Source organism: Aspergillus foveolatus (assembly GCF_047715535.1).
Source record: "Aspergillus foveolatus strain CBS 279.81 unplaced genomic scaffold BDW70scaffold_40, whole genome shotgun sequence".
In the NCBI taxonomy this organism is placed as follows: Eukaryota; Fungi; Ascomycota; class Eurotiomycetes; order Eurotiales; family Aspergillaceae; genus Aspergillus; species Aspergillus foveolatus.
In genome coordinates this window covers 158829-182010 of record NW_027396104.1, presented here as the reverse complement: position 1 = coordinate 182010, position 23182 = coordinate 158829, and the positions used below count along the sequence as shown (strand labels likewise).

The window sequence follows — 23182 nt, the reverse complement described above, 5'->3', positions numbered from 1 at the left end:
TCTCCGCACAGCAGCCTTTCCTATCCACACTATCCATCCACTACCTTCCCATCGCAAAAACCCGAAACCTAAACAATTGCTGCAATTCTGAAGCCCTCGCAGATACAAATTATGATGTTCGACCTCCCAGATGCGAAACGGTACGTTCCACTCAAGTCTCACCTCCCACTCAACTTCTATTACCAACCGTACTGATAATCACAAGCGTCCGCCGAGATGACCTCCTGACCCGCACATCCTCATCGCCATCCCCGTCACCGCCTCCAGAATCGCTAATTCCCGATGCGCAAAAGCGCCTAAGTGCTCTCCTAGACTTCGACTTCAATATCGCACCCGCCTCGGAACCTGAGACACAAGGAACGAAGGACAACGAACCTGAAGAGCAAGAGTTCGAGTTCCGGCTATTCTCCTCAGCGCCTGCGCCTAGAACTTCTAGTACTGCTCAAAAAGGAAGCGGCGATTCAACAACAACAGTCGCAGCTCAAAGCGCACAGAAGTTACGAATTCGATTACGGTCTCCAACGCCTACAGCTCTGGGCTCCAAGGATGGGGGCTTTGTGAATCCGTTTCGAGGGTGGAGTTATTATTTTTCTACGCCGGACCTCTTGACTGGAGCTGGGGCAAAAGGAGATGAAGACGCGGGCGTCGCGCTGAAGAGGAAACAGTTTGAGGACGTGGCTGTGAGTGGAGAGGATATGGTGAAGATGTCAGGTGTACCTTGGGTGAGTGGTCTAACACACCCTATTTTATTGGCTCAATTGGACTCGGCAGAAAAGGGAGTGCCATTCTAATCAATCGTACACAGCCCGGCTGCCATCTCCCTTGGCGGGTGATCCGTCTAAAACGCGAGCATACAAAACTTCCTAAGGAGGAAAAGGGCACTTCTAAGGCAGCACCTGCGACCACGTACATTGTAGACGTACCGGAGAGAGTGCCACTGTCTCGTAAGAAGCCGGGTAAGAAGCGACGAATCCAGCTGCGGAAGAAAGCTGCTGCTGCAGAGAGGGCAAAGGAGACTGAGGCGGAGAAGCGAAATCGGCGGAACCGGGAAAAGAAGATCAAGCGAAGACAGAAGGCGAGGGAGGCCAAAGCTGCGGCGGCCGCTGCTGGGGGCGGTGATGGGGCGGGATCTATAGCGGCAATGGAGGCCAACGCGTGTGCATCCGGGCAGGAGAGCGATTAGACACCGATTATCACGGCAACTGCTCGAGTCTAAACGATATGAAGCCATGATACCCATATTGCATGGCTTACAGCATGGCTTAATTCTGCCCATTTCGATTTTCTATCATTTGCGCACTGATAAACTGATAAACAAGACAAAGACCCAGAGGATATCATGCACATCAGCCAGCATAGCCAATCCGTACCAGAAACCGATGAGGCAAAAGATGACTTGCAACTGGAAACAGACAGCATGACAGGGTATTGTAGATCATATTTAAGATGAAATAACGGCAAAAGATCAAACTCGTTATGTTCGCGCTGGGGTATGAGATGAAGACAAAAAAAAGAAAAGAGAACTGCAGCTATAGAGGTGGTCCGCCAAAATGCCTAGATAAGACAGATGTTAAGTCAAGGCGCAGCGAGTCGAACGCAGTTCATCTATTTTGACTCGGCTTTTGCACAATTAGCGACTGCATGATTATGGACCAATTGGAGGTTAAGCGACTCACTCTTCGCCGGCTCAGCAGCAGGCGTCGCAGGCTTAGCCAGCTCAGCGGACTCAGCGGGCTTCTCAGCTGGCGTTTCAAATGGCGTCTGGGGAATCGTAGAATCAGGAGGTAATGAGGGCTCGGACTCGGAGTTCTCGACAGGGGCGGTGGGAGCAGGAGCACCAGCGGCGGCAGCAGTGGCGGCAGGAGTTTCAGTCTTGGACTCAGTAGCGGTCTCCTCAGGCTTTTTTTCCGGAGCGGCCGTCGAAGCTTCAGCTGGAGCAGGGGCCGGTGCTGAAGTCTCAGTTTGTGCAGGAGTCTCAGCGGGCTTGTCTGTAGCGGGGGTCTCGGCTGGTTATTTTCGTCAGAAGGGCGATCATTCGTTGATTGCAGTGCGAGAGTGGACAAACGTACCAGTCTTGGGCTCTGCAGCGGGAGCTGGCACCGTGGCAGCTGGCTCTGCAGGCTTGGCTTCAGTTGTGGGAGCAGCAGCAGCAGGAGCCGCGGCCGGCGCCTCTACGGGTTTGTCCGCCGGCTCGCCTGTTGCGGGGGCCGCCTGAGCCTTCTTCTTCCGCCGAAAGATAGCCCTGAAGCCTTTCTTCAGCTGGTCAAGCGCATCGGGGGCTTTGAAACAGAACGGGGTCTAGGTCAGTAACGGGCCAGCGCAACATCAAGCGTAAAGGACGGCGGGTATCGCTTACGAACACCAGGCATTTTGCTGGGGTATGTAAGTAATACTGAGGCGATGAGAGGGGTAGGTATCGAAACAAGACAACAATGACAAAGAAGACGGATCCTGGAAGGGGAACCGGACGGACCGCAGCGTCTCGACCATTTTAAACTGGTCCAGCTCTCTCCACGTGATGCAGGGCACGGTCCTTGATCTGCTGCGTCCCTATTAATTTGCCGATGATTGTCTCCTTTTCTCTGCCCGCTCTGCTCCCCACGTTAATGAGCCTCCGCCTATCGTCTCCACACATCATTGGACCGTGCCATTCCTCTAGCGCTGGATTGAGCGTGAGAAGACAAAAGCTACTACTTTGTTGGTACAGTAGTCTAACTTTGCTCTGACTCTGTGTATGACTAGACCTATTCTGAGGGCGGCCAGCTATAAATTCGCGTCCGACTTGTTGATATTCCTGGCTTCCCTCATCATTCTCCGGCGGATGGTGTCGATCTTGGCTTGTTTACCCATTTCAATTGTGGCTGTGCTCATCCTTCATCATCCAGGCGGTGAATGGCTTCAATCGTTTTGTCACTCGGACGCGAGCGAGGAAGCAAGTTCGTCGACATGTCGTGAAGGAGGATTCGCTTCTCATTGTCATGTTTCAAACTGAACTGCAGACCGGAAACATCCTGCTCGTCATTGGACCCGGAGGTGCATACGGTCGTCAGAGAACCGGCCACTTACTCCTGAGACTTGGCTAACGACGGCTGCTGGCCTAAGGCCCTAAGCTTATGCGTGTGGACTCCTGTGGAGTTAGAATTCGTATTAATGCCCAGGATGGTATGAAGTGCAGACGACAGGAACAATCAGTGTGCTTCCCGTTGTCGGGCGTCAGACTTCGAAGCTCAATGCAATAGAGGAGCGCTGTAATGTTAGCACGGTTCTGATGCTCTCGATTCCTTCGACTATCGTGGGGAAGGCCATGAATCACTTGTTCTGCACCTGAAAGCCGCCAGAAATTTTTTCTTTTATGGTCTGACCCAGCTGCTCGAATTATAGACCTCTAGCCAAATTCATTAAAAAGGCTCATTCCAAGTACCAGCGAAATTGCTTTCCTGGGTCGCATCTTTCTCACATTCCGTGCCAATGTTGGCATAGTTCAGGAGCGGCCCAATTTCCAATACTGGAGACCATAACGCGCCGATGGTTTGTGCCTGTTTTTGTGAAAATGCCTCGCCGCCTATAATTCCCTTGATTGTGACATTGGGAGTGTGTCTAAGTTTAACCTCCATATGTACGTTTGAATGTGTCTTGGAAATGAAAGCTTGGGGAAATGCGGAAATCAGTATTCTCATAGCTAAGTCAGTTAACCCAATTAGTTAACGGGTTGCCCCAATGTGGCTGAATAATCAGTGGAGCGTCTCCGCAGTCCTTCGCGGACCCCTCACGTCCTTGGCCGCTGTCGTCAACTTGATACCTTTGACCACTATTCTCAATTTGACGGACATGCGCTTGAGCCAGTCTTCGCCGCCGACCCAGGCAGCAACAGCCAGAGACGAATCGATATCAGAGCAGACGCCTCTTCTAGCTGGCCAGTCCCAGCCACCGGCTGAAGAGGAGCCAAGCACCAAGCGACTGCTTCTGGTTCTGTGCGGCATCTGGGTGGGAGTCTTCCTTGCAGCTCTCGGTGTGGTCTCACTTGCTTATCGTGCGTGTTAATAGTACTAACATTGGTCTTTCAGATATCACGATTGTTGCTACCCTGACAGGACCTATATCTTCTTCGTTCAACTCTCTTTCATTATTTTCCTGGCTAGCGACAGCTTATTTAATCTCCAATGCCGCCTGCCAGCCGCTCTCTGGACGTCTGACTGATATATTCGGCCGCAAGACAGGACTAATCTTTTCCAATCTGGTCTTCGCTGCAGGTAATCTTATCTGTGGCCTTGCGCAAAGACAATGGACTATCATCCTAGGACGGGTTATCGCCGGTATTGGTGGGGGTGGTTTGACGGCCATTTCAACGTTTGTGGCCTCAGACTTGATTCCCCTCAGGAAGCGAGGAGTCTGGCAGGGAGTCGGTAATATCTGCTTTGGCGTCGGCAGCGGGCTAGGCGGCGTCTTTGGTGGCTGGATTAACGACACACTGGGCTGGCGGTGGGCGTTCCTGATCCAGATCCCTTTTGTTCTGGCGTCGGCGATCTTAGTGGCTTTGACCGTCAAAATCCCCCCGAAAAACGCAAACAAGGACAAGCTCAGGCGCGTTGATTTTCTTGGAGCAATTACGCTGGTAACAGCGCTTGTCTTGCTTCTGCTTGGCCTTAACACAGGGGGTAACCAGTTACCATGGACCCACCCTCTGATTCTCACTACGCTTCCACTCTCAGCGGTCGTACTCGGGGCATTCGTCTATATCGAAGCGAACATTGCGTCGGAGCCAGTCATTCCCGTTCGTTTGCTTCTCAATCGGACCGTATTGTCGGGATGCCTGACCAACTGGTTTACTACGATGAATGTGTATGCACTGCTTTTCTACCTACCGATACTATTTCAGGTTCAAGGCCTTTCAGCCACCGCTTCAGGAGCGAGATTGATTCCCCAAGCTATCGGTACCTCCTTTGGGTCCTTGGGGTCCGGTGCCCTGATGCGTTACAGTGGCCGCTATAAGATGTATAGTCACATCACTATGCTGCTTCTAGTGGTCTCGTCGGCTTTGATTTGTACCTTGAAACCCGATACCCCGACGGCCCTCCCCCTACTTTACTTCTTGCTGGGGGGAATAGCTTACGGCAGCATGCTCACTATCACTTTGGTCGCCCTCATTTCTGCCGTCGACCATGAGCACCACGCTGTTATCACATCAGCCTCTTATGCCTTCCGTAGCACTGGCAGTTCGATCGGTATCACCATCGGCTCCTCTGTTTTTCAGAATATTCTTAGGAGTGGTCTCTGGTCGCGTTTTGGAGACCGTGAAAACGCACGGGAGGTGATCTCGCGCCTCCTTGACAGCCTCCAGGAGATCCAAAAAGTGCCGGCGGACTGGCTACCTGGCGTCATGGATGCCTACATGGTTTCCCTGAGGGCTACTTTCATTACGTTGCTTGGGCTTGCTGTTCTGGGAGCATTGGTCAGCCTGGGAATGCGAGAGCATGTATTGCATACGAATATGGCTCGAAGGGGTGAATAAACACACTTCTTCGACAATCCTCGTCGACCGGCCTGTTTGTATGTTCCAGCATACTTGCTGGTACCCAAGCACAGCTGTCGTCAGGATTGAACGCACCTATCTGTTGGCTTCAGAGGACACTACAAATGTTGTTCTAATTGCCGGGAGCCTATCGGTGGAACAACATCCAAATACTTTGTAATAGGCTCATAGTGATGACATAGACGGCATATATTCGATTTAGCATAGACCCTAGAGTTAGGAGACGTTGCGCTGCGGCTTCAGCAGGTTAACTTATTAAAAACAGCGAAACCATACTTACCTTTTTGAGGGCACCAGCACCCTCCGAATTCCTGAGATCCTCCAGTTGTTCATTCTGTGTAATGGAATTGAGTAACTGTGACGTGCGCTAAGGAATGCCTCTGAGTGGTGGGTTTATCTATACTTGCGCTTCAATTTAAGGACTAGCGCCTTTCTAGCTGGCCCGCCCTCCGACCAGTCAAATCGGACGGGATTCGGAATTGGCATCGACGCCTCAGCCTTCAGGCGACAACCGTATCCCGTAGGACGATCTCGCCGACTCGCCGCTGGTCCGCTGGTAACCGTGACCTCAGCGCCTCCTGGCCCTCCACCTGCACGAAAGTTTTACCAAGTATCATCACTGCGTCTTCCAACACATCGCTTAACCTTCATTTTTTTGTCTTCAATCTATATACCATAATTTTCTTCGAACTGCTCCGGCAACCATATCGTCGAGAACAATTCCAGCGGCATCCGTTCGCGAAACCCAAGACCGATAACAACAAAAGACAAGTCACTGATACTGCGTACAAACTCACCGCTCCTCAGCTCCCCTGGTCTGACCACCAAATCTTTGACACGAGCTGCATCGAGCGTGTCATACCTCGGATCGGCGCCACGGTTACTTGGACGGGTTGCATGGTCCTCTGTGGTTAGCTGATGACCCTGCTTGGGCCACAAATTCGGACCACTCTGTGCTCCTTACGCCATTTGCTTTTCCCTTCTTTCTTCTCTTACTATATTCTAGACCTCCATTCGCACTGGCTGCGGATTGTATATCTCTTAACTCTTCTCCTTTCTTCGCATCGAGGTATTGCACGCGCGTGAGTCCCGTGGCCAGTATTCTGCAAATTGGATGCTTTAGGCGACGGCCACTTCTGTTAAGCTTGGCAGCTATCGATTTTGCCTACACCTCGACCAAGCAACGCTATTGCTCCGTTCATGCCTGTTGGGTTTGTGTCTAGCACTATTCCCTCCACGGGGATCAGCAACGTCGGGCCAGAAAGCGCTCATGTCACTGGGATGGACATCGATGAAGAACCCGCGAAAAGGACGGTCGAAAAGTTAACAGGCTTCAGCGCACCTGAGTCGACAAACCATGAAGATACTTCAGCACAGTACCGCCGCAAACGGTTACTAATTTCAACGGACAGCGAGTTCGTCGATAATGTTCTACCGGTCCTGATACAGCACCCCGGCATCGAGGTTAGGTTCATCACGGACGAGCCATTCGCCCTTCTCTCCGGCACGAACAAGGTTCCACATTATATGGATACGGTGGATAGTAGGACTTTCGAGAAGGAGATTGGGGCCCGAAGATGGCTCAAGGCTAAAGCTGCGGAACTCTGCGAGTGGGCAGATTTGTTGCTCGTTGCCCCAGTCGATGCGGGAACATTAGGCTCTATGCTATCAGGCCTCACCAATACTTTGACACTGGCGTTGTTGCGGGGCTGGAAGTCTACAAAGCCCGTTCTTCTCATCCCTGGGATGACCGTCTCGGAGTGGGAGCATCCGCTAACTGAGAGGCAACTGCTGGAAGTTCGTCGGTTTTGGCCTTGGATTGACATTGTATCGCCAGTTCTATGGAAATATAACGCACCTGAAGAGCTGGTTCAGTTGCCTTGGGCGGGTTTGAAAGAGCTACATGAAATGATTGAGAAAACTCTTATGATCTCGTTAGCAAAGGATACGACATCCACTACCCAGCCTACCGAATCTACCGCATCGCAAGTTGGTGCCAGTTTAGAGAAGCCTATACCAGCAAAAGTCGCACCGCTCCAGTCTGAAGCTTTGTCCAGACCTAGCATGGTTGAGAAGAAAGGCCCACCCTCATTACCATTAGAATTATGGTTGAATATATTCGAAGACCATCTTAACGATTGGGAGATCGCCAAAGCGGTCGGCATCCCAACGAAACTTGCAGTTCCCAAGGAATGGCAGAGTCATCTCCTGAAGATGTCAGCACCTGCATCTCTGGAGTACACCATTCTTCGTGGTTCATTTGCTGCAATCAAGAAGCGGATTGATAGCCTGCCGCGTTGGAAACCACTATCAGATTTAGCATGCCACCTCATCTTCAAATTCTCGCGAACTGACATCCTCTCTCATCTCACCGAGAACCACCTTGATCTCCTCTGGACTACCTCCCGCCTCACCAACATCCCCTATCGTGCATCAGCAATATACGGCAATCCCAAGATATTGACATGGTGGCGAGATGCCCCAGCACTCCCGAACAAAGAATACATTGCAGACGCAATGGATGGAGCCTCTCGCGCCGGCTTCGTGGATGTCCTAGAGTGGTGGCGAACATCCGGCTTGGAACTTCGCTACACCGAGAGAGCGCTAGAGTCAGCCAGTGCCGAAGGCCGCGTCAATGTCCTCGAATGGTGGAAGCTGGCTTCAGCAACCGCTCCCAGCTCTCGTCCAATACCTCTGAAAGTCGGTAAATCCGTCCTCCTCGCGGCCCAGTCTGGCCGAACAGCTTCGCTCGCCTGGTGGGACGCATCAGGTATCCCGTATACACATGCAGAATCTGTTGCACGAATCGCCAGTACCCACGGCCACGTGCACGTCCTCGATTTCTGGTATAAGCTGAAAGGGGCCAAGATGATTTTCGACTGCCAGGTGCTCGTTGGACCAACCAAAAACGGCCACGATAATGTTCTAGAATGGTGGCGTCGCAGCGGCCTCCGTGTGGAGTTCAAGACCTGTGATATCGAGGAAGCTCTTGAGGACGCGGACCCAGTGTCTGGTGCTGAAGAGCGGGTAAGGAAATGGTGGGCTCGTAATGGGCTCAATCTAGGTGTTGGTACGAGTGAGTGGATGAAGACAAAGGTGTTGTAGGCCTTTCTGGTCTTCCCTCTCTGCTTGGTCTGCGTCATATTCTGCTTCGCCTGGACATATTCAATACTGGCATGAGGTAATGGCTATGTTTATAATACCCAACTTTTCGGCGTTGATACGTTAGGTTCCTCTACTGTCCATAATGGTTTTTGGGGATGGAGTCAAGGATACTGCTGGGTACATACAAGAGCGCATTGGATCAAACTGTACAATTGCATCATAGCCTTTTTCTCGTAAATATGAACCGCTGTCAAGACAAAATCAATTGGTATCAGTGTAGTCCACTGTCCAGTCCGAAATATTCCCAGATCACACCCTATATCAGCAACACCTCGTTCGTATCCGTGGGAAAGATAACAAGGCTATCATATCACAATAAATACACCCACTCCCGAAATTCTGTAGGCGACTGGGAAACCAGCCATCGACCTCCTGCACATCGCTACACTTTCCCCTCAGGAACCAAGAGAATCTAATCTCCAGTCCCAACCTCCAGATCCAGCTGCACCCCATTTCCAATACTATAATCTGCCAGAGTGATAAAGTCCTTAAACGGTCGTTCCCCTTGCCGTTTAAGCAGAATCTCATGCGGTTCTCGTCCGATATGCGCGGCCACAAGGGCTTTGAAGTTCCCGATCGTGTCGGAGGGCAAACAAGGGATTGCGGCTTTTGTGCCTAGGCGGTCGTTAACATGTACGACTATCATTGCTTCCCCGGACCCAGACGGCGCAGCAGGTTTAGGTTTCTTTTCTTTCTTCTCTTTCAGTGCGCGGTTAGGGTCGCGATCCCAGTTTCGGTCTCTGTCTCGGTCGCGGTCTCGGTCGCGGTCTCGGTCGCGGTCTCGGTCGCGGTCTCGGTCGCGGTCTCGGTCGCGGTCTCGGTCGCGGTCTCGATAGTCGCCTCTGTATCTATCATGGCCTCGATCACGATCCCGGTAGCGATCCCGGTCTCGGTCATACGGCCGACGAGGAGAGCGATTCCGGTACCCACGATCTAGGCGTACGTCGCCTTCACTCTGGCTATCATTGTTTGAACGCTTGTCTTTCCAGCGAAAGCCACCGTGGGCTTTTGGGCGGCGAGGCGGCGAGCGCGAGCGTGAGCGTGAGCGGCGGCACTCTCCGCGGGGAGCGGAATCTGGCATCTTGCCCCTGCTTTGTGGTTTGACAGGTAGATTTCCAGGGACGATATTAGGTAAGATTGAGATCTTGCTATACTGGGTTTTGAGCTGCCATGTCGATGCAGGCTTTGAATGAGTGTGTCGCGGTGTGCCGCGGAGCTCTGCCTAAAAGAAAGGCTCCTGGTGATGATATGATGACTAAGTAGCTTTGAGCTGCTTTTCAAATACGGTTAGACTTTATACAAATAATCTACACCACATGGCCTGCCTGCATCATTCCCAATCCTCAGTGTCTCTTTAACCACGTTATATGCTCGTAATAGAGAATGTTTCTGAGGAGACAGTAACAAAGTGTGTAGGTTTATATGTGGATCAGAGGATTTACAGACTGCGAAGCACATTTTCAATGCTATTTTTAAGCTGTACGTTCTAATAATTTCACATGTGTTACTCGACAGCAGCGTACCTATTATCAGGCTTGGCCGTGAAGGGGCTGAGCAGACTTTAATTGTACAAATTGGGATAGACAGTTCGTTGAGTTCATGTATCATTGGATCGTTATCAAATAAATATGGTGCATGTCGACTACCGCGTCTAGTATATAGCCCATTGGTCGTAATGCTGATAAGTGCGCTAGCAACCGGCGACACATCGTCAAGGGGACACAGCTCTTGAAATAGCTTGCCTATCTCATACTAGAATGTGACAAAATAAAAGCGAAGGTATTATGGCTAGCGATGAAAGGAAGGCCGCACACAAGGATATTTTCATCTACACTTCCTTACTGGGAAAACATTAAAACTCAGTCCGTCAGATAGGTGCTTTGACTTACACAGTTCGGCCAAAGTTATCCACCAGAGGCGTTATAATAGCATTTCGGTCCCCAAAAGGGTTGTTCTCGTCATCGTCATCAGGCTCAAATTCCGACTCACTCTCGGTATCATATTCCGGTCTGTGTGTAGAAGATGAAGGTACAGAAATGCTCAATGGTCGAGTAGGACGGGGCGGTTTTGGAGGGTTAATGGATAGCCCAGCAAAAGAATCGCTAACTTCGCGGTCGGGTGTCCAGCCGCTTTCAAGAACATCCTGATCACTATCACTATCGTAGTCCACACTTTTGTCCAACACCTCAAATGCCATGAGTGCGGACACCAGCTCCTCATTAGCATGGATAAGACTTCCAAGGTATTCCTCACTCTCCACGTGTTGAATGTACCGGAGTATCTGACGGCGCAGTTGTTTACACGTCTCGAACCTGTTAAGGACCTCTGCATCTTCACTCACACGCTGCGTCTCTCGGTTGACGCGTTTAAGAGCATTAAGAAGATTCGTGCTGGCGACCGAGGAAGAAGCTAGTGTTTGAAGCATTTCCGGCTTCTCTTTCTCAAAGTTGAACGACCGGCTGTAAAGCTTCTTTTCCTTCTTTTCCTTCTTCAGCGACTTGCTGGACGAGTGCTTGTGCTTGGGACTACTGAGGACCTTTGCAGGTCCATTTCCGGCGGACACTGACACAGTATGGCCCAACTGAGGCTCGGACGGCCGTTCGGCTTCCCGTAGAACTTTGGTTCTTGCTTGGGTTGCCGGTTGCTTGCGTTTCGGAAGCTGCTTATATAGACTCGCGACTCGCTCCATGCCAGGGGTATCCTTGTAAGAGACTGCCCATTGCCCGAACAGCTGCTTGCATTTTTCCTTAACCAGAGGATCGGAAACTGGATCCGTAGCGGCAATTCGCAATCGTTCAAGCAAAGGTTCGTCTGCGAATTCGCGGTGGAAGCGGTCACCGGCATTTTGAATCAAGAAATCGAGGATCGTAAGTGCCCGTAACTGGCGGTGGAGGTTTCCGTACTTCCTACAAATTGTTAGAGTTCTGGCGGAAATACAATGATTGAAAAGCTGACAGTTTTTTTCGCAGAGCACGAGCAGCCTCAGTAGGACCGCTGGCCTGTATGCGGATGGCCTCGATTAGATCGATGATGCCACTCCAATCTTCGACCTCATATTGTTCGCTGGTAAGGACCTCTATTTGTACGGTGACGGCCGAATACGGCTTCTAGAGGGGCGTCAGCGGTTTCGAATTCCGAGCGAAGATGCAAAGGCTTAAAGACGGCTACGCCGTCAATGCGTGAACCCGGCGCATATAGAGATTGTTGTGCGGGTACTCAGGCACTCACCGTTGAGTGGAACATGATGGTATCCCCGCTGGGTAAGTATTTCAGATATTGATCCGACGACTTTAGTGACTGGGCAGAAGTAGAGTATCCTGATCGCAAACCCAGGCGAAGACTGTCTTCCCGCAGGGCGGATAGAGCCAGTTACGCAGTCTGGGTTGAAGTGTTTGCGGTCTCTTCCTCTGTCTGTTAAAACCCTCCAAGTATCACGACAGGCAACGTTCACGCGGAGAGTTCCACTGCGGATCTGGAGTAGGTATGGCCTGACTCCCAACCAGCCGAGGTGAGAACGATCTGATCTTGCCCTGCTGATTGCGACAAGCGGCAGGAGACAAGGTAAATGAACCGACCTGTCAGAGGTTCTTCATTCGTTGGGGACGATAATATCACAAGGTAGCAGGACCCGTCTGCCTCCCACGTCATGGCTCGTGACCGGCACTCAAATGCGCCGACGGCGCCCCTCGATGGTTGCCCAATTCGGCTTAGTGCGGGGATATACTGTTACAGCTCACAAGAAGGCAGAAGTTCTTTTGGCTCATTTGAACATCGCTGGCGGTTATCAAAGGCTTAATTCGCGGGCGATAGTGCTGCTGCACCTTTTCTATCGGTAATTGATCCTCCAGCGAATCCTTACTTGGGCTTCAATGCGGTTTTGGTCCGCAGACCAAGCAGATCCTTCCTCCACTCACCGGCGTCTCTCACTCTTCGCGGGCGTCGTACTCTGCTCCACTATTGTGTTGGGGGTCAGCGTACTTCTGAAATCTCGACCCCGTTTTACTTATAACTTCCTTCCTCCTCATCAATTTACCTTCTCGCAACCATATTCTCATATCGCAAACATGTCCTACGAACGCGAACGCTACATCGCCGAGCTTGCCGTCCAGCGCGCAACCATCCTCACACAGAAGGTGTTCAATGAGAAGGCCAAAGGCACCGTCTCGAAGGATGATAAGTCGCCTGTCACCATTGGTGATTTTGGAGCCCAGGCTCTGATCATTCAAGCCATTCGCAAGAATTTTCCTAATGATGAAATCGTTGCCGAAGAAGAAGCTAGCACTCTGCGTGAGGATAAAGCCTTGAGCGCCGAGATCTGGAGACTGGTCAAGGACATCAAGTTGGAAGATGCGGAGAGCAACGAGCTTCTCGGTGGTTCCCTCCCCAGTGAAGAGGCCATGCTTGATATCATCGATGAAGGAAAGAGTGCCGGTGGTCCCAAGGGCCGCATCTGGGCTTTGGATCCGATCGACGGCACCAAGGGCTTTCTCCGGGGTGGACAGTACGCTGTCTGCCTCGGCCTGCTTGAAGATGGCGACGTCAAGGTGGGAGCCATCGGCTGTCCTAACCTCCCAGTCGATAACGCTGCTACCATCTCTTCCTCTATCGGTGTCGATCAGAACAGCGGTGCGGGCAACGGAGTGCTGTTCTCTGCCATCAAGGGTGCCGGATCGGTCAGCAGACCTCTAACGCGCGGTGCTCTGGCCGAAAGCAAATCAATCTCCATGCGCCCGGTTCCTGATATCGCTCAGGCTGTTTTCTGCGAAGGTGTGGAGGCTGGACACTCTGCTCAGGGCGACAACGCTGCCGTTGCCCAACTCCTGGGGATTACCTCCCCCAGTGTGCGGTTGGACTCGCAGGCAAAGTACTGCTCAATTGCGCGGGGAGCGGGTGATATCTACCTCAGACTTCCCGTCAAGAAGGACTACCAGGAGAAGATCTGGGACCACGCTGCTGGTGATCTCATTGTTCGCGAGGCCGGTGGCCACGTGACCGATATCTATGGACAAGCTCTGGATTTCAGCAAGGGCAGGACCTTGGCTGCCAACAAGGGAGTCGTTGCCGCTCCCAAGGCCATCCAGGACGAAGTGATCAGCGCTGTCAAGAAAGTCTTGAAACTCTGAAGGATACCCTCAAGGTGGCGATATTAGGCAATCCGAAATGTCTTTGATGGATGCATATAATGGAGACCTTTAAAGTACATAAAATAAAACCTTCGCCGACACAAAGAAAGGCGCTCGGATATAGATATACAGAATAATAACCGACATTCTCCCTCCAGACTGTAGACGCGTTTACCGAATCTTTTTCGCCTTCAGTTTGATTGTCTCTCCGTTGATGAAAATACCCTTGCCCTTGTACGGTTCGGGCTTGCGCCATTCCCGGATCTCCGCCGCAAACTGCGTGACCACCTGCTTATCGCTGCCCTGCAGAAGGATACGAGTGGGCTGGGGTGTACTCGCTTGAACGCCTTTTGGGATGCCGAGCTCAATCGGGTGTGAATATCCAGCCTTGAGGGAGACAAATTGCTGACCGGGGTACTCGGGCTCGACGGTGGTCGCTGTTGGCTCAATGCTAGCTCTGTATCCGACACCAACCAGACTCAGGATGCAAATATGGCCTTCCGACACTCCGAGGATGTAGTTCTGCAGGTGGGCTCGGGTGGTTCCTATGCGGCCGCCCCGTTAGACAAACATATATCTCACTAGAGGCAGGGGAAGGACACACCCCACATAGCACGCTGGTGCGGAACAGAGGGATCAGCGACAGTTAGGGAGGCTTTCCGAAGGTTCTCATCGTGTGCAATATTGACGAAGGAAGGGATGTTCAACGTTAATTGACCTGCCGCGACAGTCATGTTAGCCTGGCCTCGAAAAGAGAAAACAAGACGAAACCCACCCAATGGCCCATTAACTTCGACTGCAACCTTAGGTTGGTCCTTGCCCGCCCCCCGGCCTTGCACTTGAGGCAGATCGATGAATTTTAAAGAGACCTCGGGGGGTACTGAGACTGGGGCGCCGCCGACTCGAGACTGGGCCCGTAGTGTAATTGAGAAACATCGTGTTGGTTGGGAGCGTGACAAAGGCGCAGGGAGAGCCGGGCTTCTCTTCGGCAAAGAGCCGCGTGCTAGCTGCCTGAAGCAGGTCTGTGGCAGGAAAATCGTCATGGTAATGGATGATGTGCTTTTTTCGTTGGAAGAATACTTCTGATCTCCGCTGCGGACGCCGCGGATTTTGTCCTGAGCCAAAGATGGTTAGTCCATAATTCATGGTGCACGTGACTGGCTTGTATATACGCTCCAAGGCGACGATTTCTAGGGAAAGCAACCTCTTGAAGAATGATCTTATGATATTTGAACGCTTGCTGAAGATGCTCTGATTGATAGTGGCGCTAGGTATTTTGATAATTTTACTGTGGTTCAAGAAATGTTAGTGATTCGAGATTCCCGTCTTCTGCCCGTTATATTTCCTTCTCAAAGCCAAACATCCATCACGGTCACTCAAGTCTTGCTCTTGTCTTCTTAGCGTTTCCTAGCTTGATTCATCAACATCTCTGTCCATCGCTTATCCATTGCATCTAATAGTCACTTGCCATCTGAACTTACCTCTAATATCACTATTATTCCCGCTATTCACTCCTTCTACTCTAAAGACCGGTTCTGAGTTAGGATGGAGGCTCACTTAGTCTCCCTGCTTAGACTTTCCCCTTATATTTTCTTCCTATATACCTTGCTATTCCCAGTTATCAGTCGTGCAGATGTTGCTTTGGGAGGTAAGGTCCTCAAGGATCAAAATCAGCACCCTGTTGACGGTGGATCTAGTGGCTCCATTTCAGACACTCAATCCAATTGAGGATGTCGACCTGGTCACCTTTCTCGACTCGAGAACTCAAAAACACAATGAACTCTTCACAAAAGCTCTTCAGCTGCTCGAAACACTTAATTCGTCTTCGTCCTGTAATAAGCTTGCCGCCACAAAGCTCGTCTCGTCGTGCAAATCTATAGGTCGAAATGCGGAAAGTACAGGCGGCTCTGACACTTACCTCACCCTGGAGAGTGTTCGATCTCTTTACGCAGCGAGACTGGCAATATGTGAGCTTCGTGAAGCGGGGATACCTACTCCCTCAGCTTGCCGTTTAGTGGATCATTTCCAGCCACCTAGAAGAGGGCTTTGGGGCCGGAACCCCAAGAGCAGTTTCGTAACCGACTTCGACAATATGCCGAAATCAGACTTTGAGCCATGTATAAGGGTGTTAGAGTCACGGCCCCAATGGTGGACATCTTATAGCAACAGCAAACAGAATGCGGTAATCATCTGTCAAGCATCGAGGATCGAGATAGACAAGGAAGACATCCTAGAAACCTATAACTCCATCCTCCACAGCTCTGCTAAGCTGAGCGATGGTCTTCATGAAGCGCTGAGAACAGCCGCTGAGGAATCCACCAAGAGTAGGGCCTTTGTGCAATCAACAGAGCTACTCAGGAAAGAAATGTTGCGGGAAATGCAAGAGTCTACGTCCACTCTGCTTGAAAGGATGTTCCATAACCTCGAGACTCGCCTTGGCCTACTTACTGAGGCCCTATCCTCAACACTTCAACGATTCCGGCTCGGGTTATCGAGCCTTGAAGGGGTCAGTCAAAGCCTCTCTATCCCCCGCGTGTGTGCGTCTAATGTGAGCAGGACATTCAGAATTCATCGCACTCGGCTGAATCTTTACGACACATGTTACAATACATACACGATGAATCTCTCCTAAGGAGCGAGCAGATTGCGTTGACTCAGCAACATAATGCCGAGAAGCATAATGAGCTCGCGTTGTCTCTACAGTCTAAGCTAAAGTCAATCACTAAAGATGATATTACCGAACTCAGACAGGGTGTGGAAAATATAGATTCTTCCCTAGTAAGTCGATTTCTTGTCTATTTGATGTCTTGGCTCTAATACAACCAGGAATGGCTCTACGCAAGGATAGTACGGATATACGAGCAAGAAGCAAGCGTTTCCGAGGTTTGTCCTTCTCTGGGTGTTGCCAAAAATAGGCTAATCTCAAAAGCGCCTTCGAGGTATAGGATCGTCGCTCGCGGAGTTTCAGCAACGGGCTGACAATCTGGACAAAGTCCAACAACGCCAGTACGAGATCGCCGTAGCCCAGGCGCAAGCACAGCAGGTGTTGGAAGAGAATATGCGGATCTCTAAAGGGATCCTTGATCAGATAATGTCTACGGCAGCAAACCTGCAAACAATGATTGGTGAAACCGCTGATACTGCCGAAGCAATAAGACACTACATCCCCAGCTTGCTAAGCCCACTCTGGACATGTTTGAGCTGGGTAAAACAACGCATATTCTGGTTTCTTTTCGGTTCAGGAACCGTTCTGACCTGCCTCTTCCTGCGTTACCTATTACGAAATCGCCGCGCCCGAGTCTTCGGATGCTGCAAACATGGGCCATCTTACTAGCACGCCTCCTCGTGCCTCTGACAAGATCCTGATGATTTGATTCTACGCGCAAGTTTCCCGTCTGACTTTTATAGTACTGCATATGATACCCCAGCGTTGCCTCCCATCAAGTGCACAGTGCGTGCTCGCTCTTGCTTTCTGTTCATTGATTTTATTGATTCAATCGCTATTTTCCCCAGGCAGCAACTATGTGCAGTGAAGCAGACCGTCGGTCGCCGTGCGTTATGACTGATTGTACTAAACTAATCTAATTTTCGGGCCTACAACCCTTATTCTGAACCGAACAGGATTTGATTTACTGTGCCTTTGAATTCCTTAAGTTTCAGAGTTCATGTCAATGGTTAGCGTTATCGGGCGCGGCCCGTCCGCGATGCCAAAGCTTCGACGGGACTGAGAATCGGCAGAGAAAGCCTGGTCTGGGGACGGTTCGAGGCTGGGCCTCGGCCTATCTTTGGCTCATTCATCTTCTGCGCAACACCCTGAAACCTACTACTGACGAGTGCTCATAGGTCATTTGCCGTCCCCTCACAGGTTTCGTTACAGTACGCTTACCGGCAAGACAAATGCTTACACCTATGCAATTGCCGACTCCAGATTCGAGCCCGGCAGCTGCAGGGTCAGGCATACTCCGCGAGTTCCCCGCTATGGTAGATTAGCGCGGAGTACATATGCGGAGAAACAGGTTGACGATCTCCAGAATGACTCCAATCCCCATACTACTGACTCGCACCAACTCCGGCTGGAACCCGTTAGCCCTCACATATGACCTAGGTCGTAAGCAGACCGCCGATCGCTTACAATGCCTAGGTACGACTCCATATGATTGATCAACCGGAATTCCCGTGCTATTCTCCTGCCCAATAATTGCAACAGCTAAGCAATCTGGCCTTCCCGCATGCGTCATCGATGTACCGCACCATCGCTTGTGCAATGCGCTCCACTGCTGTGCGGTACATCTTCGGATAAATGCTTCACAATGCTGGTGTCAAATATGGAGCGGGATTATTGATGCAGAATAAATCACGAATCATGATTAGGCTGATGTCTGGGTACGGCCGTTGTTCTTCCCGAGGAGAACCGAGAGATATAAGAGCTTCGGCCGTCCGACTCTGGAAAACTCTTATGGTCTGGCTGTGCCTATCTACTAACCCTGTGGCCAAGTTTCATACAGAGTATCCATATATTCACCGGGATGGCTCTTCTTCGCCACCTATTGCCCGTCTTAACGATGGGCTCCGCGGTGCAGTCTGCGGTCCTCGCGCAGGACCAGTTCCAGGCCAGATGTGAGAACTTTGCTGGCAAGATCGATCTCCCAAACGTTAAGGTGAACTTTGCCAGCTACATCCCAGGCAGCACGAACCTGACGTTGGACAATGTTCCAACGTGCGATCAATCTCAAGTTGTCTCGTCGGATATATGCCGAGTTGCGATGGCTGTTACGACATCCAACGCAAGCGAGATTACACTTGAGGCGTGGTTCCCGCGGGACTATACAGGCCGTTTCTTGAGTACCGGCAATGGAGGACTTGGTGGCTGTAAGCTTGCCCTTTTTGGGGAGGATTTCTTCATCTCCTAACTGAGTCTTGCAGGTATCCAGTACTCCGACCTTGATTATGCCTCTCGTTTAGGATTCGCGACCGTTGGCGCAAACAATGGCCATAATGGGACATCCGGAGAGCCTTTTTACAAAGCGCCTGAAGTACTGGAAGATTTCGTCTACCGATCCGTCCACACGGGAATCGTCGTCGGGAAGCAGCTCACAAAGCTCTTCTACGATGAAGGCTTCGACACATCCTACTACTTGGGCTGCTCTACTGGAGGACGACAAGGTTTTAAGCTTGCGCAGGATTTCCCAGGCGAGATCGACGGCATCATTGCAGGTGCACCCGCTATCAACTTTGTTGGGCTGCTATCTTGGAGTGCGCACTTCTATCCCATTACCGGGCCCGTTGGATCAGCTACATATCTATCACTTGATGAATGGGATTTGGTCCATGAGGAGATCCTTCGTCAGTGTGATGGCCTAGATGGAGCGGAAGACGGGATCATTGAGGACCCGGACCTCTGCCATCCAAACGCCACAACCCTTCTTTGCAGTCGTGGTGCGACATCAGGCTCCTGTCTCACCGCAACCCAGGTCAACACAGTCCACGAAGTGTACGCGCCGCTCCTCAGCTCCAACGGCACCCTCATTTACCCACGTATGCAACCCGGTGGGGAGCAATTCGCGGCACCTGCTATGTACAATGGCCAGCCCTTCCAGTACAGCAAAGACTGGTGGCGCTACGTCGTCTACAGCGACCCAACCTGGAACGCGACTAAATGGACCATCAGGGACGCCGAGGCAGCCCTGCGCCAAAATCCATACAACGTCCAGACTTGGAACGCAGATCTCTCGCCGCTCCGTGATTCAGGCAGCAAGCTCCTCACCTATCACGGCCTTCAAGACCAACTGATCAGCTCGGACGATTCCAAGTTCTACTACCACCGTCTGCTGAAGACCATGGGCGTCACGTCCAGTCAGCTCGATGAGTTCTATCGGTTCTTCCAAATCAGCGGGATGGCGCATTGCCAGGATGGTGACGGGGCTTACGGTATTGGGAACCGGGCTGAGACGGAGTTCAGTACCGAACCTGAGGATAATGTGCTTATGGCGATGGTGCGGTGGGTGGAAGAGGGCATTGCTCCGGAGACCGTTCGCGGAGCTAAGTTCTCTGACGGCGTTGGGTCGGAGGTAGAGTACTACCGCAAGCACTGCCGGTACCCTCGCAGGAATGTGTATAAGGGACCCGGCAACTACACTGACGAGACCGCTTGGGAGTGCATCTGATGGCAAATATCGTATATATAGCATGTACAGCTGTACATAGTAGTTACCAAGTAAATAAATACTCTGCAACAGTGAGAAAGAGCACGCATGGAGGAGCACCTGTGCCTTCGTTGCCTACCAGGTCCCTGCAACAATGTCCTGGCAACCACAGCCTTGCAACTTCTTCGTGCTGCGGCACTTGTATTAGCATGGGAATAAGATTTCCAGTACATTGAGCGCGATCGTGTCATCGCCGTCAGAGAATTTGTCGATGATCGTGTTTGGATAGATAGAGCTGAGCAGTCCCAGCCACCTCAGACCGCCCTCATTGACCTCGTCCGCCCCGCGCCGCAAACCTGCGGAGTCGAAATCTAAGCCGACACCACAAGCGGACTCGACAAATCCTCGGCTCCAACAACCAAGGAAATAGATCAGGAAATTCAAGCGAAGAGGAAAACAATGGCCGACATTCCCGGTCTTGACGAATTCGCGCAAACACGCGGTGCTGATGACTTGTTCGACGATGAGATCATCCCTGTCTCCGCGGAGGAACAACAAACGATTATTGAGCCTGAGCCTGAGTCTCAAGCTCAAACCCAAGCTCAATCGGAGCCCCACCAGGCGGTGAACGAAAAAGATATCGAACGTGACCGCGAAGCAAGTTCAACGCCCGTTTATAGCGATGGCGCGCGCTCACGCGGCGGCGAACGACGGGGGAGAGGGAGGGGGCGGGGTGGACGTGGGCGAGGGGCGCGCGATTCAGGACTGGGCTCCGGCCCGAGACGGCCGAATTGGGCGCTGAATGATCCTGGAGATGCGGGCGTGGAAAACGGGGCCAAGGCTCGTGAGGGAGAGGAGAAGGTGACTGAGGCATCTGCTGCTGAGAAAGAGGAGCTGGGTCAAGAGGATAACAGCGCGGCTGAAGCACCCAGAGTACCGGCTGTTCGCGGGGATAGGAGTGCGACTGGGGGTGTCAAAAAGGTATGTCCTGCTAAAGTCCCGCCCATAGTTTAAGAATAACTCTAACTCTGCCCAGCCGAAACTCACAGAAGAAGAACTGTCCCGACGCATTGCCGCCGCACGCGAGAAATCCGCCAAGCTCGCAGCAGCGCATGCTCGCGCAGAGGCAGACCAAGCGTCCTTCATGGAACGCGAGAAGATCGCCGAACAAAAACGGCGCGAGGAGCGCGCGAACCGCCGAGTCATGGACAACGAGAGAGAACGGAACAGACTGCGGAAGCTTGAAGCACTCAACGGACGAGAATGGGACGCTGACAAGCCGGAAGAACAGTTTAGCGGGCGCGGAGGACGAGGCCAATATAGGCGGGGGATGCATGGCGGTGTCTCTGGGTATACTAGGCGCGTCGAAGAGTCCCAGGGTGACGGCGAGCTCGACCCCGACACCCAACCACACGACTCTGGACACGGGTACCGCGGTCGTGGGCGTGGTGGTCGAGGCCGAGGGGGCCGTGGACGTGGCGGTCACCGCGGTGACAAGCCCGACACAACCTCGCAAAACAAGGCTGCGCCTCCTACGCCAGTGATCACTAACGAGGAGGAGTTCCCATCCCTGCCTGGCGGGGAGAAGAAAGAAAAAGAATCTGCGCCAGCCTCGGGCGAGAGCTTGAAACCACTGTCGCCAGTGACGGGTGGGACGTGGGCAGACCAAATGGAAGCTCATGAGAAGTGAAGGCCACGGTTCTATGAATATATACCGCATGCTATGCACGCAGTCCAAAACTGGATACCCTTGTTATGGTTATGAATGATGCGACGCGCTGATTGTAATGTTTGCTAACTCTAAAAATATATATACATATATATTATATACCTCTATTAATACTCATGCTGGCTTTGAATCAACTCTCTTCGACAGAGAAGTCTACCTCTCCATATTCCTCCCTCTCTTTTTGCCCGCCGGCTCATACTGTCCTACTTTAAGCTCCTTCCGCAGCACCCTCGCCTCCCTCTCTCCAACCCACTTCTCCATGGCCAAATACGCCGCCAAAAGCTCCACCCATCGAAACTCCCTCTGACCCAGGATCTCCTTCAGGAAGGCATCAAATATGAACATATACTTCATATCAATCAGACACACATCGTATCGGGAGTGCAGTTCCGGCCCCAGGAAAGACGCCGAGTACAGCGGCTCGAACTCGTCTATTACTTCGTACCCACTAGGAGTGTCGAAAATGTGGTAGAGCTTCCAGCATGTAGTTGGGTTGGCAACGTCGCGGAGCGGTATTAGGGAGATGGTCCAGTGGTGTGGTGGTTTGTGCGGGTTGTTGTGCACTGTCCAGGTGTGGATTTGGAGGAGGATCTTTCTGGCGAACGGTCCCGGGACCAGGGATGCGGGGATTGAGCTGGGATTGGATTGTGTATTAGAGATGGAGGGCAAGCTTGAGATGGACATTTTGATGGGTTTGGTTGTAGGTGAATGATGGAGCGAGATACTACAGAGGAAGGGTTAGGTTTGAAACGGGGATTATTATAGGGCGGTGCTCCTGAAGTTGACTCTGCAGACGAAAATAGATGGTCTAGAACGCGGATAGATGCAAGTCAATCCCATTATGACAAAGGCGCCATGAGTGTTGCCTTTAAATAGGGGCCGGTCTGTCTTTCATTTAGGGCTCGTTAACCATAATGCTGGGGCTCTTGAAGGAAGTAGAGCTCTTCTATGTACCCGAGGTTACTCCGTGTCTCCTACATAATCAAACCCCAATAGCGGCCTTCATCTTCGTCTGGAAACTCGGCTGCTGGCTGCTGAAGGTATTAGTGTCATAGTGTGTAGTCTTTCTCTGTACTGCATCAGCACTGCTTAAACTGAGAGAGCAAAGAACGTGACAAAGACACACACGACAAAGCATGGGATCGAGTTGAGCCAAGTCCATCGGTCTGAGATATTAGTCTCCTCCCCATTCTTTGTTTCAAAGAAAAAAAAGTCCTGGATATAACTAACAGACTTAGATATAAGGCGCCAGCCCCAAAAAATCACTTATTATACAAAGCAGAGAGCACTAGCAGATGATGTTGAACCCCTCTCTCCTATGCACTGCCATGCACACCAGCCTACCCGGGCCCCAAGTGGACAAGAAATGACAATGCCAGCCCGTACCACTGACATTTACGGGCTAGATTATACCATATCCTTGAGTTCAGGTTGATTTAGCTCCAGCGGGTCGTATGGCCTGGCAGAACTAGCTAGGGTTCCACGAGTCTAG

The 23182-nt window shown here is 51.6% G+C and overlaps 11 protein-coding genes across 11 annotated transcripts; 7 read left to right on the top strand and 4 right to left on the bottom strand.

The window, feature by feature from the left end:
- The first annotated feature begins 47 nt into the window (after nt 1–47).
- BDW70DRAFT_169581 (DUF2011 domain-containing protein) lies at nt 48–1512 on the top strand. The gene is made up of 3 exons (XM_073742719.1): nt 48–140; nt 206–722; nt 806–1512. The coding sequence occupies exons 1-3, from the start codon at nt 112–114 to the stop codon at nt 1181–1183; spliced, it is 924 nt and encodes a 307-aa protein (XP_073594151.1). The 5' UTR covers nt 48–111; the 3' UTR covers nt 1184–1512.
- On the bottom strand, nt 1126–2408 carry BDW70DRAFT_140105 (uncharacterized protein). The gene is made up of 4 exons (XM_073737539.1): nt 2357–2408; nt 2070–2279; nt 1677–2006; nt 1126–1619 (listed from the first exon to the last, which is right to left on the bottom strand). Exons 1-4 carry the CDS (start codon nt 2367–2369, stop codon nt 1606–1608), a joined length of 567 nt encoding a protein of 188 aa, XP_073594150.1. The 5' UTR covers nt 2370–2408; the 3' UTR covers nt 1126–1605.
- Nucleotides 2409–3821: 1413 nt separating this feature from the next.
- BDW70DRAFT_84894 (major facilitator superfamily domain-containing protein) lies at nt 3822–5842 on the top strand. Its single transcript, XM_073745023.1, has 2 exons — nt 3822–4009; nt 4065–5842. The coding sequence occupies exons 1-2, from the start codon at nt 3829–3831 to the stop codon at nt 5507–5509; spliced, it is 1626 nt and encodes a 541-aa protein (XP_073594149.1). The 5' UTR covers nt 3822–3828; the 3' UTR covers nt 5510–5842.
- Nucleotides 5843–6811: 969 nt separating this feature from the next.
- On the top strand, nt 6812–8635 carry BDW70DRAFT_151757 (uncharacterized protein; the record flags this gene model as incomplete). Its single annotated transcript, XM_073739342.1, has 1 exon — nt 6812–8635. The coding sequence occupies one exon, from the start codon at nt 6812–6814 to the stop codon at nt 8633–8635; it is 1824 nt and encodes a 607-aa protein (XP_073594148.1).
- A 1506-nt stretch (nt 8636–10141) lies between these two features.
- BDW70DRAFT_140098 (LSB5 family protein) lies at nt 10142–12271 on the bottom strand. Its single transcript, XM_073737538.1, has 4 exons — nt 11924–12271; nt 11651–11802; nt 10585–11601; nt 10142–10536 (listed from the first exon to the last, which is right to left on the bottom strand). The coding sequence occupies exons 1-4, from the start codon at nt 11936–11938 to the stop codon at nt 10524–10526; spliced, it is 1197 nt and encodes a 398-aa protein (XP_073594147.1). The 5' UTR covers nt 11939–12271; the 3' UTR covers nt 10142–10523.
- A 432-nt stretch (nt 12272–12703) lies between these two features.
- On the top strand, nt 12704–13957 carry BDW70DRAFT_140095 (3'(2'),5'-bisphosphate nucleotidase). The gene has a single exon (XM_073737537.1). The coding sequence runs from the start codon at nt 12760–12762 to the stop codon at nt 13816–13818; it is 1059 nt and encodes a 352-aa protein (XP_073594146.1). The 5' UTR covers nt 12704–12759; the 3' UTR covers nt 13819–13957.
- Nucleotides 13958–14879, bottom strand: BDW70DRAFT_140094 (mitochondrial 54S ribosomal protein uL6m). The gene is made up of 3 exons (XM_073737536.1): nt 14594–14879; nt 14423–14536; nt 13958–14363 (listed from the first exon to the last, which is right to left on the bottom strand). Exons 1-3 carry the CDS (start codon nt 14859–14861, stop codon nt 13990–13992), a joined length of 756 nt encoding a protein of 251 aa, XP_073594145.1. The 5' UTR covers nt 14862–14879; the 3' UTR covers nt 13958–13989.
- Nucleotides 14880–15363: 484 nt separating this feature from the next.
- Nucleotides 15364–18118, top strand: BDW70DRAFT_151752 (putative nuclear membrane fusion protein Kar5; the record flags this gene model as incomplete). The annotated part of the gene is made up of 10 exons (XM_073739341.1): nt 15364–15466; nt 15612–16351; nt 16477–16596; nt 16645–16701; nt 16748–17012; nt 17247–17269; nt 17440–17577; nt 17662–17694; nt 17747–17782; nt 18026–18118. 10 exons carry the CDS (start codon nt 15364–15366, stop codon nt 18116–18118), a joined length of 1608 nt encoding a protein of 535 aa, XP_073594144.1.
- A 226-nt stretch (nt 18119–18344) lies between these two features.
- On the top strand, nt 18345–20051 carry faeB-2 (putative feruloyl esterase; the record flags this gene model as incomplete). The annotated part of the gene is made up of 2 exons (XM_073742718.1): nt 18345–18687; nt 18742–20051. 2 exons carry the CDS (start codon nt 18345–18347, stop codon nt 19980–19982), a joined length of 1584 nt encoding a protein of 527 aa, XP_073594143.1. The 3' UTR covers nt 19983–20051.
- A 369-nt stretch (nt 20052–20420) lies between these two features.
- BDW70DRAFT_161784 (uncharacterized protein) lies at nt 20421–21651 on the top strand (the record flags this gene model as incomplete). The annotated part of the gene is made up of 2 exons (XM_073741032.1): nt 20421–20942; nt 20998–21651. The coding sequence occupies 2 exons, from the start codon at nt 20421–20423 to the stop codon at nt 21649–21651; spliced, it is 1176 nt and encodes a 391-aa protein (XP_073594142.1).
- Nucleotides 21652–21843: 192 nt separating this feature from the next.
- Nucleotides 21844–22374, bottom strand: BDW70DRAFT_169569 (uncharacterized protein; the record flags this gene model as incomplete). Its single annotated transcript, XM_073742717.1, has 1 exon — nt 21844–22374. The coding sequence occupies one exon, from the start codon at nt 22372–22374 to the stop codon at nt 21844–21846; it is 531 nt and encodes a 176-aa protein (XP_073594141.1).
- Nucleotides 22375–23182: the final 808 nt, after the last annotated feature.

What these genes read in the sequence shown, in the direction of transcription:
- BDW70DRAFT_169581 (XM_073742719.1), top strand. Translation starts at nt 112, where the DNA reads ATGATGTTCGACCTCCCAGATGCGAAACG. An exon ending in GACCTCCCAGATGCGAAACG is followed by an intron (nt 141 to 205) that starts GTACGTTCCACT and finishes GATAATCACAAG; the next exon opens with CGTCCGCCGAGATGACCTCC. An exon ending in AGATGTCAGGTGTACCTTGG is followed by an intron (nt 723 to 805) that starts GTGAGTGGTCTA and finishes AATCGTACACAG; the next exon opens with CCCGGCTGCCATCTCCCTTG.
- BDW70DRAFT_140105 (XM_073737539.1), bottom strand. An exon ending in CGCTGCAGAGCCCAAGACTG is followed by an intron (nt 2,007 to 2,069) that starts GTACGTTTGTCC and finishes GAAAATAACCAG; the next exon opens with CCGAGACCCCCGCTACAGAC.
- BDW70DRAFT_84894 (XM_073745023.1), top strand. Translation starts at nt 3,829, where the DNA reads ATGCGCTTGAGCCAGTCTTCGCCGCCGACCCAGGCAGCAACAGCCAGA. An exon ending in AGTCTTCCTTGCAGCTCTCG is followed by an intron (nt 4,010 to 4,064) that starts GTGTGGTCTCAC and finishes TTGGTCTTTCAG; the next exon opens with ATATCACGATTGTTGCTACC.
- BDW70DRAFT_140098 (XM_073737538.1), bottom strand. An exon ending in CGTGCTCTGCGAAAAAAACT is followed by an intron (nt 11,602 to 11,650) that starts GTCAGCTTTTCA and finishes AACAATTTGTAG; the next exon opens with GAAGTACGGAAACCTCCACC.
- BDW70DRAFT_140095 (XM_073737537.1), top strand. Translation starts at nt 12,760, where the DNA reads ATGTCCTACGAACGCGAACGCTACATCGCCGAGCTTGCCGTCCAGCGC.
- BDW70DRAFT_140094 (XM_073737536.1), bottom strand. Translation starts at nt 14,861, where the DNA reads ATGACGATTTTCCTGCCACAGACCTGCTTCAGGCAGCTAGCACGCGGC. An exon ending in CGAAGTTAATGGGCCATTGG is followed by an intron (nt 14,537 to 14,593) that starts GTGGGTTTCGTC and finishes CTGTCGCGGCAG; the next exon opens with GTCAATTAACGTTGAACATC. An exon ending in GCACCAGCGTGCTATGTGGG is followed by an intron (nt 14,364 to 14,422) that starts GTGTGTCCTTCC and finishes GCGGCCGCATAG; the next exon opens with GAACCACCCGAGCCCACCTG.